We start from the raw sequence: 18,017 nt of genomic DNA, 5'->3' as shown, positions 1-18,017 counted from the left end.
GGTTCAGTGCCCGCCGCTGCTGATGAGCCGCTGCCACAGCTGCAGCCCCCGGGACCGAGGTATCCTCCAGCCAGGCTCTGCCGGCAAGCGAGATCCACAGCCACGGTCTCCGTCCCGGCCGGGGCCGCGGCTCCCCGGGGCTGGGGGACTCTCCGGCGGCCAAACCCCTTCGAACAGAGGGGAGCGCCGCTCCCTACCGCACCTCAAACCCGCCACTGCCGCTTTCCAACTGCAGTGCCTAGCAACCGCGGCTGCAGTTTCTGTCCGCAGGACCCATTTCTAGTGACTAATTAAAAAAACTCCTTTGATAAAGTCATCAAACGTCAGACTTGACAGAGAGTTATCATAAAAGCAAGTACCATCGCAATATTAATTTCTGTGTATGCCTTCACAGTTTTAGTTATAATTGGCAATGCTACATCCCTCTCTTCTCAAATATGCATTTATTTTCAGTAAAGTGTTGTTTTCCTCTTCCAAAAACCTTCCAGTTTCAGCTATTAGCAAAAGTGTTTTGCATTTCAGTAACATTTCACATTTTCTTTCAACAATGCTTGTTGGTTTCTTTCGTACGTAACTCCTAGCCTATTCATTTCTTTAAAGTATTATTCAATTTATACAAAGGAATGTTATTGTCTTAGTCCACAACTATTATCCAAAACTGACTTTTGCAAAATGAATGCTTATGGAAGTGCTAATTTGCCAAACTTAAGTACCACAGCATCCAAGAGGAAAACAGACACCCAAACCAAAATGGACACTTTATATTCGCTTGTCTAATAAGGTACCATCAAGTGAGGCAGACTGAAACTGAGATCTGAGACCCTTTCTACCAGATATTGTTGTCCATGTTTAATTAAGCCAGTATTGTTCTCACCATCTCTGCAAATGATAAGAATTATGTTAACAGTAACATAAATTCCTTTCACTTCTATGAAACCTACAGTGCGTCATCTCTTACACTGATTTTACACTATATTTTCAATATTTTAACTTTACAAAAGGATTCTACAAATGCAGCTGAATAGTGTTAATATTGTATATATCCATCATGACCAAGGGGAGAAACCTTCACAAAAGAGATCCAAAAGCTCCAGATGTACACAGTAAACCATCTATGAGAGCCTTAGAGTGGAAATTCACTTATGACTTTACTCAAATACCTCAAGAAAAGATATTACAAACACAGAGATGTGTCATTTTCTAAATGTAAGCTGTGAAACCTAACCAAGACATGAAATGTTTCCTTTAATAATCTTAAATTGATTTAGAAAATAGTACTTTAAAAGAGATTGTTACCTCACTAAACACAACAGCTGTAGGGTGTGTTACACTGAGGAGGGAAGACAGAGGACTCTGCATGATTCCATGTGAATCTGGCAAAAGCTGTTTATTGTGCTTCTAAACATTGTTTATATTTACTTCTTATCTTGGTCTACACAGTCACGCATTGTTTAATAGTGTGAGAAACAACTGCTCAACTTGAAAATTTAAAAAGGTTTGTTAAACCTTAACAAAAATACAACAAAGGACTACATAAGGAAAAATTCACAGCGCTGGGAACTGCCCTCATGGATACCACATGGCTGGTTTGTCTTCAAAGATGGGTGCTCAGTCTTTTATACCCCTGGGGGTTGCATCAGCCAGCCCCAGTCCCTCCCAAAGTCTGTCAGTCCGCTCTTCTTTGCCATTTATCAGTGGAGACTCCTTTGTAACTGGATTGGAGCTCAGGTGTTGCCATGCCCACCCCCTGAGCACCCCCAAGCTTTTCCATTCCCAGCTGCCCCATGCAAGGGACACCTGTGCAGCTTCTTTGTGCCTGTCCTGGACAGCCCAGGCTGCCTGATGGCTGCAATACAGGGGGAAAGGGAACTGTGGGGAGAAGAGAGGACAGCTAAACTACAATAACATAACTATACATACATCACTTAAAGCTTTTCTTAATATTCACACAATAGTTATCTTTTAATCGCGAGAGCCAATTATCTTATTATCCATCTACAACAATAGTGTGACTAGAAACACTGTTTCATGTCATTCCTTAAAGGTATGGCGATGAAAAGCCTGTTGTTAGCTTTTTTTTTTTCCTTTAAAAACCTCAACTATCTAAAGCATGGTTTAGTAATTCAGGTGAGTTCAGCCTGCTACATTCTGTTGAAAAAGGATCAACTAAATCTATGCTCTAAGATAAAAAGAGCAGTTCAATGTATGAAGGAGGTGCGACACACAGTATCATTTTCCCGCTGAACCTCGGCAACAGGAAAAGCTTCTCTCTGCCCCAGGAGCTGCAAGGAATTTGGGCCAGTAAATGACATCTGAGAATCACCATAAATTCAGAGGCAAAAAGAGAAGATCTACCATTAAAAGGCAGAAAAAAGGGAAAGGTTTCAGAAAACATCTCTGCACTCTAATTAATAAATATTTCCAATTTCTCTGTGAGAAGAATAGAACCCTGCAGCAATAAAGGCCGCACAGTTCACAGCAGCGAGAGCTCAGCACACATCCAGAAAGGCAGTTCCAGCATCTAAAATTAAAAAAAAGAAAATTTTGATTTATTTTGTTTTAAAGTTACTTGAAGTTCTTAAAACCAAACCAACCTTTGCTCCTGATTTTGGCTCACTGACACACACACAGGAAGCCAAGGGTCACACAAGCCCTGCTTGCAGAATTCCTGATCCAAACCCTCACCTTTCCTACCCAGTGCTGAGGGAAATCTGACAGAGGATTAATAAAGAGCCTTTGTTGAGAGCAGTCATCACCTCAGGCCTTCAGGCTTGGCAAGATTTGGTAGTGAATGGACCCAAATTCAACTCCTCCATCTAAATCTCTGACAAGTCTTGTCAGAAAGATATTGGACAGTCACTCAGAGTGCAGAATTTAAAGACTGTATGAGGAAGAACAGAAGCTTTGACATGAATTACACGAGTTTCCTTTTTCTCCCTCAATCACTCTGGGACTGTAGGACCTGATCTTTGCAACCTGAAGCAGACCTAAGGCACTGGTTCCAGCAGCAGCTGCAGTTCCAAGCTTTCTGTTCCCTGGATTGCTCACCTAAGCACTCACAGCAATCCCATCTCGGCCCAGTGACTCTGTCCTCAGAGGGAAGGAAACACAACCTGGTGGGACACAGCTGTGGCACCACACTTTCTCTTCCCTTCTCCCCTTTTCCAGCAGACCAGGCTGTTGGAAATGGCATTTTTACACAGTTCATCACAGCAGAGAGGAGAAGAGGAACCTGTGACTTACCCACACCATGGGCAGGACCAGGTTGGGTTTGGCTGCTCAAACACCAAAGCTCTTGGCAAGGATAGTACAAGTTCAGTGGTTCTTCCTGTCCTCAAAGAGAGGAGAAAAGGGAAGTCAAGCCCACTGTGGCATCAAAGACTCCTGCATTTCATCTTTTGGCTCAGATTGCTCGCCATGGAGTTTTAGCCTTAGAAAAGGAGAGGTGACACCAAATCAAATAGAAAAGTGCTCTTTCCCAGTGGTTTTATTCCAGGCATTCACAGGAAGCTCATTTTTCTTCTAGCATTGTTTCCCCAATTTTAGCAAAGCCATTCTTATCCTAGGTCCCACAAGTCAGTTCAATCCTTTGACTGGATCTGGAAAAAGGAAGGGACACACCCGGATCACAGGAAAGCATGGAGAGAAAGCCCTCCAAAACTGGACAGAGAAAAACAACAGGAAATGCAGGAAGACAGAGCCATTCTTTGCATGTTTGCATTCCTTTTCTAAAGACTTCTGTGCAGCTGGATGCTCTTTGCATTTGGCTTCCTTTAAAGGAATGGATTTGCTGCTAAACACATCTCAGGCCAAGATGTAACCAGGAGAAGGTGGGATGGAGATGAGGAGTCAGACAGGGAGTAGCCAGGGTTATGCAGGGCCTGGGAACATTAAGGATGGAGAAGAGAATGAGCAGGGATTGTTCTCCTTGTTTAGATCCATCAGTGCAGGGAGCTTGGAAAACACAAGGTACAAGAAGGATCCTGGTCAGAAGCAGGATAACTCTGGGATAAGGGCAAGCCACTCCTGGTCCAGGGCTGTGCTGAAGAAGAAGGGGAATTTTTTCCTCTCCCCTTTCCAGTGGGATGCCACCCCTGGCAGAGGCAGGAGAACTGCCTTGCAGTCCAGTACAAAACCTGCCTGGCAAGCCAGGATCTCAAGGAGCCAGCAGCCATTTCTCTTGGGTTTTCTTCTCACAGGCATTTTAAGCCTGCTTTGCCTCACAGGCACTTTTCTGCCAAGGGTATTCCCATCTTTTTTAGATCCTGAACAAAGGTTTGTAAAGCTGACTTTGATGAAAGAACTGCTTCCTATTTTGATCAGTCTTAACTTGGATTTTCCCTCAGCAGCAAAATCAGGGGGTGAACCCAATGTGGCCTTGAAGGGCCATAAGCTCCCAGCTATCAAATCACCAATTCCCTCAGCACTGATTTGTTGAACCTTTTCGGGGTTAATTTAGCAAACTTAAGGGTTCGGCAATGTCAGGGTCAAAACAATCAGAAACTTGTGAAAAAGAAACTGAACTAAAGCCGGCTGAAATGACTCATTACAACAACTCGTTCAAAAGGACGCAGGATTGATCCAATACTCACCAGCCCATCTGGCCAAGGCCAGAGCTCTCTGCCCACCGAGGACACAGCAACCAGCAGGGACCTTTCTCCCACTCTCCAGCATGGACCTCCTCCCTCCACACACAGGGAACGGCAGCCACTCCGGGAACACTGACTTATTCTTTGTGCCTCTCCTACTGCCAGCCCAGGACTATTTAGAACTCTTTCTGACCTCAGTGCCATCCAGACCCGGGAGAAAGCACTTCCCACTGCTCCTGGAATTTTCTTCCTTGTCCCTTCCAGCTTTGGAAGGTTTCTGTGGGAGCCGGGATTATCCATGTAGTTCAGAAGCTGCATGTGGTACCTAAAGCATTCCCTTGGGAACATGAAGCTTCCCTTGTGTCTTTCAATTCTTTATCCCAAATATTCTCCCCAATGATCCACAATCTAGAAAGAAAAAAAGGGAAAAGAAGGAAGACTAGTTCATTCTGACATAAGGAGTGTTGGTTATCCCAACACACGTCCAGGTGAAAAAACATTTCTGCCACTCTAACAAATACCCTTGATACTGTCTCAACTCAATAGTAACTATTTAAATATTGCATTAAGAATCATAAGGACACAACTCTTGGTACTCTCAAGAATGCCTCAGCTTGGCTACTTCAAGGACTTTCCCACCCAGGGAATTGAGGAGTCCAAGATTTAAACACCGTACGTATTTGATACAAATCTGATAGAAATTTGATATTGTTTGGCTACTAAGCTTTTCCAAAAGCTGTGGAGTCAAGGCTGGAAATCTTCACTGAGGCTTTTCCATGTCCCATCTGCGTCTATCCTTGGGAAAACCCCATTCAGAGGACTTTGCTTTAAAGGGGTTGCACTTGATGTTACAGACACAGAATTCCTTTGGGATCTGGCATTTCCTGCACCTCCAAACGCCTTAAAAGAATCGAGTCCAGAGTCCTGAGTCTCAGTTATTCCCACCTTCCTCAGCTCCACATGGATTTGTGCCTCCTCTGAAGGTCTGGAAAGGAATTTGTGGATCCCCTTCAGTTGGTTTGATTTTCAGCTCTTTCTCTGAGGTGGCCCAAAAAGCAAACAGAAAAAAAACCCCTTAACAGCACAAAATCTCAACCCATCCCAAGATGCAGCTCCTCACACTAAACCTTGGGAGAATCCATGGTGGTTCCAGTACTGCTCTAATCCCACCTGGAACTGAGCTTCCAGGGGGCTCTGCCTAATTCACATCCAAGCCTGGATAGCTGAAAGCTCACAGAAAATGGGGAGGCAAAGTGAATGGCAGAGGGGACATAATGGAGTCTTGGGTTTTCCCTCTGTGTGCAACAGAATGAAGGGCAGGATGGAGAGGTTCCATGGTGTTTTAGTTTGGAAGGTGCAGCTGTGGGTGTGTAATCTATCACCATCTGTTAGAGGTGGGGCAGTTATCTTCGGTTAATTGGGCAGTTTTCTTTATCTCTTCCACAACCTCCAGGAGGTATCTTCTGTTAATGGGCCAGTGAGTGTCACTGCATAGCTGATAAAATTACATTGTGAGAAGCTCCGCCCAGAGGGAGGAGCCAAACATTCCTTCCTGGATATAATCTGAAATTTGGAACACCACAGTTGGGCTTTTCCCACTGGATTCTCAGAGGAAGACCAGGCCCATCTACACCACCACTGGATCTTCAGAGGGAAACTCCACCCTTCTACAGGATCACTGCTTCAGCAGAACCACACCTGTCTCTGCAGGAGGACTGCAGCCACCCTTTAATGGGACTGCTACCAACACCCTGACACACAGGGAGTCAGGCCATACTCTCACTCTGTCAGTGCTGTTTTGTATTACTGCATTTTTTATTTCATTTTTATTTTCTTCCCTAATAAAGAACTATTATTCCTACTCCCCTATCTTTGCCTGAGAGCCCCTTAATTTTAAATTTATAACAATTTGGAGGGAGGAGATTTACATTCTCCATTTCAGGGGAGTCTCCTGCCTTCCTTAGCAGACACCTGTCTTTCCAAACCAAGACAGATGGAAAAGAAGTCCCAAAGGGTGCTTAACTCCAAGCAGTTGGTGCTGCTGAGGTTGAAGCCCTGAGGACAAATCCACTGGGATCAAACAGGAGTGGCAGACAGGATGGGTTATGACACAAACCAACAAAGCTGGAGCCCTCTTTCTTCTCCGGGGCTCTCTCAGAAATTCTCCATGTCCGGACAAACTCCCAGTCTCCCTGCTGGGAAGAATGGACTTGGATATCCCAGGTGACTGCTGAGGCTCAAACAATAAAGTTAGGCAATGATCAAAGCGGTTTTCCCCAGGAAATGACATATTCTCTGAAACTGGGATAACTTATCCCAGGGCTTTCTCCAGAAGAGTCACAGCTGGATATAGTCTCCCATTAAGGATTCCATAGGGGCTCATCTTTTGCTTGGAGTTTAGCTGAATTCCTCAGCAACGCCAGGATGTGGCCATTTGAGATGTTTGGCAGATTTGGCTCATTTGCAGGCTTTGTTCCCTTCTCTCAGCCTTCCCACTGGATTGTGGTCTCCAAGGAATCTGTAAATCCCATTTGACTCCTGTTCTCTTGGATAATTTTTGCACCATTCCTGTACAAAAGGAGGCCCTCTGTTAGGATGATTTTCCCTACCATTCCCCAGCAGTTTTATCTGCCAGTCCATTCCCTACATTAGTTGGGTTCTTCCAAGATTTCTGAGCTTCACAAGGCAGGAGATTGACTTGGCTTGGGAACTAAACACTCCTGAGGAATCGTCTGATAACATCACCATGTTCGACAGCTGATCCTTGTGCTGAAGGGATCCCTCTTTCTTCCTTTCAGGCAATTCCAAGGCTCGCTGCCCCCATCTGGGAACAGTCCCCAGTTTGGACTTTCTTGTGGAGTATCCCTCTAGTCTTCCCTGCTGGGATCCTTCTCAGGAATCCATGGAGGTACAAATTTAGCTATTACTTCTTCTCACCCCTGCCCAGTTCTAATCCCAAAGGATTTGGTGTCTGCCTTACCCAGCTGGAGTCTGGTTCCAACTTTGTTCTTACGGCTTCTGCTGCTTTCAATGTCCCAGGAGTTCCGTCAATGGAGTGACAACATTTTCCACTTCCTCCAGGATTCCCTCTGTTGCCTTTGGGTGCTGGAAGAATATGAAAACCTGGGCTTGCAGGGCTTTACTATCAGGAATTACATCCCTGGATTTGTTCATTTCCTAATATTATCTCTTCCCAACAAAGCACTGGGCATACAAGGAACATAGCAATAGATGCGCTAACCACTGTTTACTCCTCTAGAATATCAGAGCTTGGAAAAAAGGGCAGTTTTGGCTTTTCCTGATGGTACCCGTGAGGAACATTTTACATAAAAGCCCATTCCTATGTCTTTCCCTCCATCCACCAGAAAGCCACCTGTTCATCCCCCAGCTACTTCCTCCCTCTCTTCCTTTATCCAACAGAATTTTAACAGGTGAATATTCCCCTCTGGAAGGGCACCTTTCATTCCAAACCTAATAACAAATGAACCATTTTCCTTGACCTTCACTATTAGGATTCCACCAAGAGCCAGTGGATGGAAAATGATCCTCCCCGGGCCCCTGCTGGATTCTTGGAGCAGGGATTCTTTCCCTCTTTCCCCCATGGTGCCCTCACTGCCCCGCCCCTTTTTGGGCTTTGTTTCACAGCTTTTGCTTCCCATCCTTGGATCCTCTCCCTCACTCCAGGAGCTCCCAGCAGTTCCACACCCTCTTTTCTCCCATCCTGATAATTTCTCCAAGAACAGAGCTGTGCATTTCCATTTCCTTCTTTTCTCCAACAAGTCCCACAGATCCAAACCTAAACGTGACACAAGGAACTCTCGGTGCCTACAAATCCAAATCCAGACCCGGCCATCCCTAAACCAGCAACTCCAAACACACAATCCTGGACAACTGGCATTCATTCAAACCTAACATTTAGGACACATCGAATACTTCAAAATTCTCAAGAAGCATCCTGTTGCCTTCAGCTCCCAGGGATTTTTGCTTTGGACTCGCATGGATTTGGGGCTCAAGGGACTTCCCTGAAAAATCCTCTGTGGTGCATGCTGGAATCCCCAGTCTCATGAATCCAGAGAGTGTTAGAGGCTTAGGCTAACCTGGGCCACCAGAAAGGGACTCAATAGTGATGAAGGGGCACTGCTGGACACCAGCCAACGGCAAGGGGACACTTTAAACACTTGCCTGAAACTTTGCAGCGATTGGGAACACCAGCACCAGGGGCTGCACCCTGATGTGCTGAGACCTGAGCAGCAGGGCTGACTTACGAGATGAATCCTGGGCACTGTATGACTGACACTATCAGTATTATTTAGCTAAAAATAGATGACAAAAATGCAAACATAACAAAATTAAAGGGAGCTCACACAAGAAGGGAAGGAGGAAAGAAAAAAACCATTAACTGAGCTCAAAAGCAGAAACACTGTATCAGTGTGCACCAGCATCTTGATTTTTTATATTTAGATTTTTTCTTTGCATTGAATTTTATCCCCAACAGTTGTCTAAGAAATAATGTTATTAGTTTTTATTGGTACAGTGCGAAAATTTGTTATGGCTCTGTGTGTGTGGCTTTGGCCACACTTGGAGAGACACAAAATAAGCACTTGGATTCCTCCAGACACATAATGGGCAACATGTGTCAGAAGCCCCCTGCGGATAAACTGCTGCTCTCCTTTGCAGTAGTGCTGAGTTCTGCAGAGTAGTTGAAGGGTTTAACCACCTTCACTGTGGGGAAGGCTGATGGACTCCTGAGTACAGGGCTGCGGTGATGGTTCTGCCTTCTGCATGTCTTTCCTTTGTGGACACAAACCAGTGGAAAAGCAAGGCCCTGAAGCAACCAGGACCCTCCTGAGAGGGCCACGAGCACTGCTCCCCTTCCAGCACCAGTGCTGAACACGCCCACCCCTCCCCTGGCCAGTGCTGCAGCAGGCAGAGGAGAGAGCTGCCTCTGGAAAATGGAATCTTGGCCCTGCTCCACCAGGTACCAGCCTCTTTCTTCACCATGTGAAGAAATGCCTCACCATGTGAGGCAATGTGTCTTCACATGAAAGATGAATCCCCAAGAGATGGGCCTTGCAGGCCCTTAGAGTGGGAGCAGCTCCCCCCACTTTTATTCCAGTGGCAGCTTGGTTCCTCCCTGGGTTGAGACTAGTGCTCCCAGGGTGAGCACTCCTGGTGACATGGCCAGGACCCCCAGCCCTGCAGTTAAAAAATGACCACAGACCCACAGAGAGAACCATAGACACAGGTAAGAAATGCTCCAGCAGGCGAGGCTGCGTTGAACTGCCGCATCCTGGGCATCGTTTTGCTGCTTCCCATCAGAGCTCTGCAGCCAAGAGGCCCCTGTGGTCGGTAGCAACCCATTTGGTGCATGTGGGACCACGTGGCAGCAAGCGCAGGGCATACTGGGGACCCAGGTGCAGCAGCCACACAGACATGCTGTGAGGTCCAGAGACACTGAGCAGTACAGCTACCCCATGGCACACCCACGCTGGAAGGGGAGCGGGAACTGAGAATACAGGACTGGGTCATACATCGATCCAAAGCAGGTAATTCCCCATGATTTTTCCTCAAAAATTTTGAACTCTAACAGGATCAAAACCTTTGTGTTTCTCTGTGTTTAATATACAATTTTCCAGTGAGCTGGCTGCTCACAGTTTTTTTCTGTTTCACCACAAAATCGGTTGTAAGTTGTTTTTGGATCAAATCCCAAGATCTCCCTTTCCTCATGGATTCGGAAAGAAAATGTTGAAACTGAGGTGCCTATAAAATATCTGTGGAAAAAAATCAAAAAAGGGTTTGTGAGGGGAGGGCAAGTTTTTAAAATGCAAGTAATTAGATTTCAGTTCAATGAACTTCACTGTTCAGTGAAATGATATGGTAAGAAAATTATTGTATATACACACATAATATAACCATTATACATCTACTATACACATCTCAATTATATAATGTCTTACACTATTTGTAAACAACCTTGGGACAAAAATCATATTCAGTTTTGTGACAGTGCTGAATAATAAGCTTTGGGTGAATAAAAGTCAGGTTTGCTACCTTGCATGTGCACAAATCCACTGGTCAATCACAGCTAAGCCCCCATCCTTATAGAGTTTCAGCTCCTCCAGAGAGGGTTCAAACCTCACCATCTCAGGCAGCAGTTTCTTGAGCAGTTCAATCTCTTAAAAAAGGAAGGATATGAATTTATCTCTACATTATGAACAGCAACTCACTGCTATCACACAATGTGTTTGTTTAAGGAAATCCCAGGTGAACAGTTACAGAGCAAGTGACACCAGAATCTACCAACAAGTTTTACAAATTCAGTTGCCAAAATTCACAGCGTTGCAGGGAGGGAGGGGAGCCAGTGGTAATTGCTGCACTCCTCAGAAGTTACCAATCCTGAAGTGACTGTGATCTGCCTACCTTCCTCAACAGCATCAGTGGCGACAAAAACTTTTTCAAGTTTAAGCGTCTCCAAGAGGCTATGGATTTTCTTTACTGCTCCTTGCAGGGAAGGCACGTCTTCTCTGTGACCCCAAATGAAGTCTCTCCTTCTGAGATGAACCCCAAGGTATGGGCCACCTAGAGCTGTGCCTGTCTTAACCTACGAGAGAAAGATTGAAACTTTAAAACTTGAGAGCATCACTGTTCACACTGAAAAACCTGAATGCAATCATCTCTGTATTAGGCACAGAATCTCTCTAGTTGCAGACAGAAATTGTCAAGTATGGACTGGAAGTAGTTTGGGATAGTTGTTGCAACATTTAGATCTTGGGTGGCCACCATCATGCAAGAGAAACTGGAGTGCCAAATCTTTGTAAGCAAAAATTCCTCTCCTTGACCAAATAAATCCTCAACTGGCAGGTCACAGCTGAACTTTACACCCACACGTAGTGCTGAAAACAGGAAGAAATTCAAGTTTCCTTTACTGAAATGAGGGCAACAAAGACCTGGCCTTCAGAACCAGTCAGGCACACCTCAACAGACTCTGTTAGCTTGTGTCACATGGGGAGAAGAAGGTGCACGAGGAACATGTGTGTCCACCTTGATGTGAACAGAAGGGTGTTGCTCACGTGTACCTTCCAATATGTCCTGCAGCACACAGCCAGGAATACACAAATAAAATATTTGTTATGGGAAACAGACTGTTAAGGATTTTACCTTCATCTGTGTCCAGTCCTCCTTGTACTGAGTCCTGTCTGCCTCATCAGTGGATTGAAGGTATTTCTTCCTAAACTTGTCTCCCACTACACGGAGGTGTTTAGCAAACACCATGCTCCGACGGGTCTGTTGGAGTAAGAGCAGACACTGAGTCAGAAAAAGGAGAGCTAAAAATGAGTAGGTAGAGACAGCTTTACACACACAGCACTTCCAGGATACAGTTACTTCTGCAGTACTCTAAGCAACGATTTTATCCAAGCTTTAATAGTTTATTTCTAATTATCACCATATTTATAACCAGCATACTCACCTGCCCCTGCAATACACAGGTATGGGGAGGACACTGCAGTTATTTACACTACAGAACACATGATACACCAAATTAAACACCCTAGCAATATACCTCACTTCTGGAAACAAAAGCTGGGCAAACACTTTAGTGTGCTAAACACCTTTAAGAATAAAACCTGGTTTAAAAATACTATGTATCTAGCCACAGACATGCCGAGGCAATTCAGTGGAAAAATGACGAAAAAGGAATTATTTCCTTAACCTGTGAGTAATAACCTCTAAGATTCTGTGATGCAGTTACCGCTGCACACAGCCACAAGCAGCCTTTTTATTAACAGGCAAAAGAATTACAGAAATCCCAGGCTTTCCCTTTTTGTCTGCAAAGAAACAGAACGGAGAGATGCTTCTCAGAGGAACATGGAAAAAAAGAGAAGAGGCCCTGGGCCCATTTCGCAGTGAGAAAATTTTTGTTTGGACATCAGGCAAAACCACTGGGGCAATGTTTAAAGTGCCACTGCTAAGAAATGTGTGCTATAGAGCCATGTGGATTTCATGTCTCCTTTTACAAGACAAGTCACACTCAAATATGCTTGCATTTCTTTCTTTGAGAGGTCACTCTCAATGAATAATTCTTGGCTAGCAAACTAGTGTTTGGTCCACTTCTGGAAACATGCCATATCTCAAGTGAATAGCCCGATATTTACAAGACTGAGGTCCGTGTAATTTGTTTTGTAGTATCACGACAGTCAGTCAGTTTTTCTTAGGAATTTCAACTATATCAAGCACTCCATAGCATGTTCCATTTTCCTGTGTCTGAACTTCAACATTTTCTTAAAACTTTTATGAAAGGAATTATTTACCATAGACCTTTGCCTTGAAACCCATGGGAATTTTGCCTTTGAAGCCAGTGGGGAGGGATTTGGGACAATAATGAGCACTTTACGGAATTCTTTAGAAAAGACTAATCTTGAGGTTGACTAAATAAGAAACTGCTCCCTTCTGATTGTAGATCTGTTATACAGGGGAGGTCCTTTTAATCACCATGACCTGCAGCCCTAGGCCTTTAGGCACAAGACAGCAGGGCAAATTCCTGTCACATTAATCCACAGCAGCCTGAAAACCATGTTAGCACACATTGCTGAAACAGAAGGCACAAGACAAGAAACCCAAGGCAAAACTGAAGCACACATTGGTTACTGAATTTTTAGCAGAGCCAGGGAAAAAGTCTAGAGAAGCTATCTGTAAAATACTCACATTCCAATAATCTTTCCCTCCGTAGTGGTCATGAAGAAGGTTTTCAGCTCTGTCTAACATCACTGACCTATTGAAAATTGTAAAACTGAGTGCAGTTCCCTTAGGAATAGAATTTACATTATGACGTTTCTTTACACATTTGCTAAGATAAAGCACAGACTATAGTCTGTTTGCTAAAGGAACACGGGGAATGACGGACAGGCTCCTGGGAATGAGGCTCCTAGGAGACAAATGCTAGCTCTCTACAAGGCAAATTGTGACCCACAGTCTGCTAGGGAGAGAAGGGAACCATGTCACTCCCTGTGCCTGCTCTCTTCCCTGATAAATGGTATCCTGACTCTGGAAGTTAAACACTAACAAGCATTAACCACCCCTCACAGTCTTTGTAATAGTTGCTATAGGAGAAATTAGATTTCTAACAGGGAGAGTGATCCAAAGGGGACAAGTGACCTGTGTGATAATGCTCAGCCTCAGAGCACACGACAGCCTCTGGGAGCAAGCAGAAGATCATGAAAGCAAACCCAGAGAAGGTGTTTTCCACATGTAGAATAAAACGTCCTACAGTAAAACAACAGATCAAAGAACACAGAGACATTACCAAAATGTGTGGTAGTAGACAGCAGCTTGCCCTTCTCACAAATAAACACAGTTCAGGATTGTGTACTGGAAACATAACTGCACTATCGAAGTTCTAAGAGAAGAGATTTTGAGAGCTTCAAGTATTCCAGAGCATAAGAGATGTAGATTTAGTTTGTGAGCACACTGATAAGAAAACACACAGAGAAATGCTTCTGCTAAAAGGGATCATTATCTGCATCTCCTTCTACTAAAAAGAGAGGAAGCAAATAACCAATCAACTTTGGATTACCACTGCTGATCATCAGCTGGACACCTGCACGGAAGGCCCTAAATCACCTGGAAACAGACTAGACTGTGCTGGTGAAGAAGCAGCACTACATCTAACAGGATGATTGTAGGTGATTGAGGTTACTAATTGAAATGCATTGAAAAGTTTCCTTGAAGTGACCACACTTGAGGGGTAAAAATCCAGTCCTAGGGCAACACAACTGGTTGCCCAGCCAGAAGGGCAATATGGGAGATCAGAGCTCTGAACAATCATAGTAGCTTGAAGACACTGGCACACATGAAGATAAGGGACATCTCACTGAACATTGCCTAACAAGATTTCCTGACAGCCTTCATTAAAAGTTTTCTTAAAACTTGGCACAGAAAGGTTCTTGCATGGATTAAAAAAAAAAAGTTTAGAGACAGGGATAAACGCATAGTTCTCATTGCAGATGGAGGTCACAAGTGGAAGGTCTCTTCACCATATTCCTAAACAATCTACAGAAGGGCAGGAAAGTAGGTGACACGGCTTAATTATTTTAAATTCCTCAGAGCAGCTAAGGCCAACTATGAAGAATCAGAGAAATCTGATCACTGGCCAGTGAAGTGGCAGATGAATTCTAACATAGGAGTGAGCATAGTAAAAAACCACACTCTAACACAGGAGTGAGCGTAGTAAAAAAAACCCAACAAAACCTGGCTTCATTTAATAACTAAAGGTCTTGATGGTCAGGAATGAGGACAGTTTGATGCCAACATCAAGGCAACACTCAGAGGTCAAAATAAGGAACCTGTGTCTCAAGAATTAGCAGAAAAAGAAGAGAGTGCTTGACAGGACATGCCATTTGTACTGCAATGTAATAGGTTTACCCACACACAGTGTGCAGGATCCTGCTTAACTGGTTCCATAAGGTTTGGAGACTGGCAGTGGTGACAGCCAAAGGCATGGAATGGCTTTCACATGGAGAGCAACTAATGGAGTCAGAACTCTTCCAGGACTGCAGAGGAGACTGCTGAGGGTGAATGTGCCAGAGATGTAAAATTACATGTGCCGTGGAGTAGAATATGGAACAGCTGATGGTTTAGCATCTCTTACACTGCATGATCTAGGGGATTATTTGATGATACCTTGGAGGTATGAGTCACAAAAGCTGCCTGAGAAGGAATATAAAGGAGCTCAAGGCTATTTACTCTTAGGTTTGAGCACTGCAATCTTTAACTAAACTTACAGTTAAGTGTTTCTTGCACTGTAAATTTCTTTTTTATTATTTTAACAGAGTACAATAATTCAGTGGTGAAGTATCTCAACAGTGGACAACCCTTTAAATTCCCCTTGCTCTTCCCACCTAGCAATGGGGTTGTACAACAATTATAGAACAATATGCAGTTATACAAGGCAACTCACTGTGCTGAAGTGTTCTTCAGAAGCATGGGAGCCACAATAGAGGCAGATCCTTGGACAGACAAGCAAGAGGCATTTAGGCCTCGTGTTTCCTCATAACCCCAGAACCAGCCCCTAAATGGGAACACAAAGGATTGGTTCACAGGCTTGTATTTTAAATTAATGCCATATATAGAACCAAACATCCTAAAAAACTACATATGATGCAAATAAACCAGCCACCTCCTTTATGCTGCTTTTCAGTGTAGCAACAACTTTATAGAATTAGATCTTCTCATATCAATACAACGTTTTACTATTCATGGGCTTTTTAAAAACAAAGTGAACTCCAAGCACCCAGATATCTACAGTAGGCAAATATCTCTCTGAATACAACTGAAAAGACCAGAAGGAATGCTTGATGTTACCTGTAGTAACCATGTTTGTCTTTGGAGTACATCAGCTGATCAATGCATGGTTTTTCATCTATTTTTTCTTCCCACGTTCCTTCTTTCCATCCTTCTGCATAGCCTTGTAGCACATAAACCTGTTCAATAAAGGGCCCACCTGACTCTGAACAGAAGGCAAAGCAAAGGATTTGTAAGCATTAAAACCCACACCGTAAAGGTATGAACAAGCATTAGCTACAGTTAAAAATCTGCTAGAAATGCTAATATTGCACTACTCTCTCTTCTCCATTTCCCCTATAAAGAAGGAAAGGAAGTTCTGTGAGAGCCAGAAAAGCTAAAAGGGTCAGGCAATGTGATCACCTGCTATCCCACCCAGGTCTGTGTGATTTAATATGCCAAATGCAACAGAATCACTGTCACCTGGGTAAAACATACCACTGTGCTGGGTAAAGCACACAGGTTTTCAGTGCCGTAAGCAGCTGCCACAGGAGGAGTGCCTCCAAGAAAAATGCCAAGTACAAGCCCTTCTTCTCCTAAAGTTCAGGCTCTCAACAAGCATTTTCTTGGCAGGCAGGGAACAGCTCTGCCTTCAGAGCTCTTCGCAGCAGTGTGACATTTGGTGGCCTTTATTTCCTTTGCTGAACGTGTCAGTGTGCAGTGTTCACCAATCGAACATTTGGTGATTAGCTCAACATGGCATTAAATCCTAAAGGAACCAACTTCACTTTCTTATGGAAAGCCTTTCTCTTTGACACAAAGAGCAAGGGATATTTCAAGTATGTGCAGTATCAACAATGAAAAAGTAAGTTAAGGGAAGAACCTGCTTTACAGCTTTTACTGCCCAACCACCATATCCAGGAAAAAGGTGGCTTGTCTGTATTTCAACAAGCTGCCTCTCTCCTTATGGTCTTGTCATTATGGTCAAAACCACACAGAAACACTACAGGTGAATTTAACCACAGGTATTAATTGTCCATCTTCGAGAGTCCCAGAAGTCAAGGGGGCAGCAGTGCTACATCAAACAAGCTGCCAAGTAATTGGGTTATTCCATCCTAGTGACTGTGTAGCTCAGCAAAACTCCTTCCCATCCCTCCTCTTGCCACCTCTATGATTTTTTTTTTTACAAAAAAGGATAAAAGCCCCTATAAGGACAAACCTCTTAAGAAACCATGTCAAATATTTAATTAATTGTAGATTGCATGATCCTATACTCCACCTGCAAGGAACTGCTCATATTCGATGACAGGGATGTTCTTGTTGAGGCTTGGGATATCAAAGAACTCGGACCAAGCGATCCGGACCTGGAGGATATCAGGGCTCTGCCAGTGATAAAGACGTCCCCAGGGAGGCAGAACCAACACCCAGTTTTCACTTTTCCGCAGGGTCTTTAGGAGGGAAGCAATGCGAATGTAGACATCTCTGCGAAGGTTGAACCCTTCAGGGGGGTTTACATCATATAAAAGGTATCTGGGGAGAACAAAGGAATACCATTTTTTCTGGGAGCACATTGAGGCTATTACACATTTTCCTTTTTTACCCTACAATCCTGTGATGAAACTGTGGGGAAGAAAGTTGTTCCTCTTTTTGAATTTGTGGTACTCGGAAGGGGAAGAAGTATGGGAAGGCAGAGCAGTATGTGCTGCAGGGGCCACTAGGGTCTCCTGGCAAGAGGGCACATGAAAGGAGCCTTTCTTGCAGTGGGTCAAGGAGTGAAGAACCTTGCTCATCCTGAGGGTAATGTGGAGTGCGTGGTGAAAATGGTGAAACCGCGGGCATATAACCCAGGCTAACTCTTGTAAGCTGGACACAAAGGCAGGAGGGCGCGCTCCGGAGGAGAAGAAAACAATGCATCTGGGAGCTAGATAATCCCTGTGGGGTTCGTTACAACACAGGACATTCTACAGACCAAAGCTCTCGGACAGCTGAGATGACACCTTCCAAAACCGACCCAAAAAAGCACCAGTAGGCGAAGGAGGCCCTTTACCATCTGATGGCCGAGACACGGCGGGGACACCGCACGGCGGGGGAGATCTCGGGGGGCAGGACCGGCCCGGGGTCGGACGCGGCGGGGCCGCCGCTGCTCACCTG

General features: G+C 44.5%; 1 protein-coding gene and 1 long non-coding RNA gene across 2 annotated transcripts; both read right to left on the bottom strand.

Moving 5' to 3' along the window:
* Positions 1 to 1,022: 1,022 nt before the first annotated feature.
* LOC115948971 lies at positions 1,023 to 4,726 on the bottom strand. Its single transcript, XR_004082688.1, has 3 exons — positions 4,593 to 4,726; positions 3,244 to 3,328; positions 1,023 to 2,521 (listed from the first exon to the last, which is right to left on the bottom strand). It is a non-coding gene; the product is annotated as an uncharacterized LOC115948971 (long non-coding RNA).
* Positions 4,727 to 9,014: 4,288 nt separating this feature from the next.
* On the bottom strand, positions 9,015 to 17,437 carry POFUT2 (protein O-fucosyltransferase 2). The gene is made up of 8 exons (XM_005430636.2): positions 17,146 to 17,437; positions 15,948 to 16,092; positions 15,544 to 15,654; positions 13,293 to 13,359; positions 11,748 to 11,873; positions 11,010 to 11,190; positions 10,641 to 10,764; positions 9,015 to 10,360 (listed from the first exon to the last, which is right to left on the bottom strand). Exons 1-8 carry the CDS (start codon positions 17,435 to 17,437, stop codon positions 10,207 to 10,209), a joined length of 1,200 nt encoding a protein of 399 aa, XP_005430693.1. The 3' UTR covers positions 9,015 to 10,206.
* Between the last annotated feature and the right edge of the window lie 580 nt (positions 17,438 to 18,017).

The sequence above is a fragment of the Geospiza fortis genome, unplaced genomic scaffold (assembly GCF_000277835.1).
Source record: "Geospiza fortis unplaced genomic scaffold, GeoFor_1.0 scaffold474, whole genome shotgun sequence".
Classification (NCBI taxonomy): domain Eukaryota; kingdom Metazoa; phylum Chordata; class Aves; order Passeriformes; family Thraupidae; genus Geospiza; species Geospiza fortis.
Note: the sequence above shows the minus strand (reverse complement) of the source record. Positions and strands in the feature narration are given on the sequence as shown.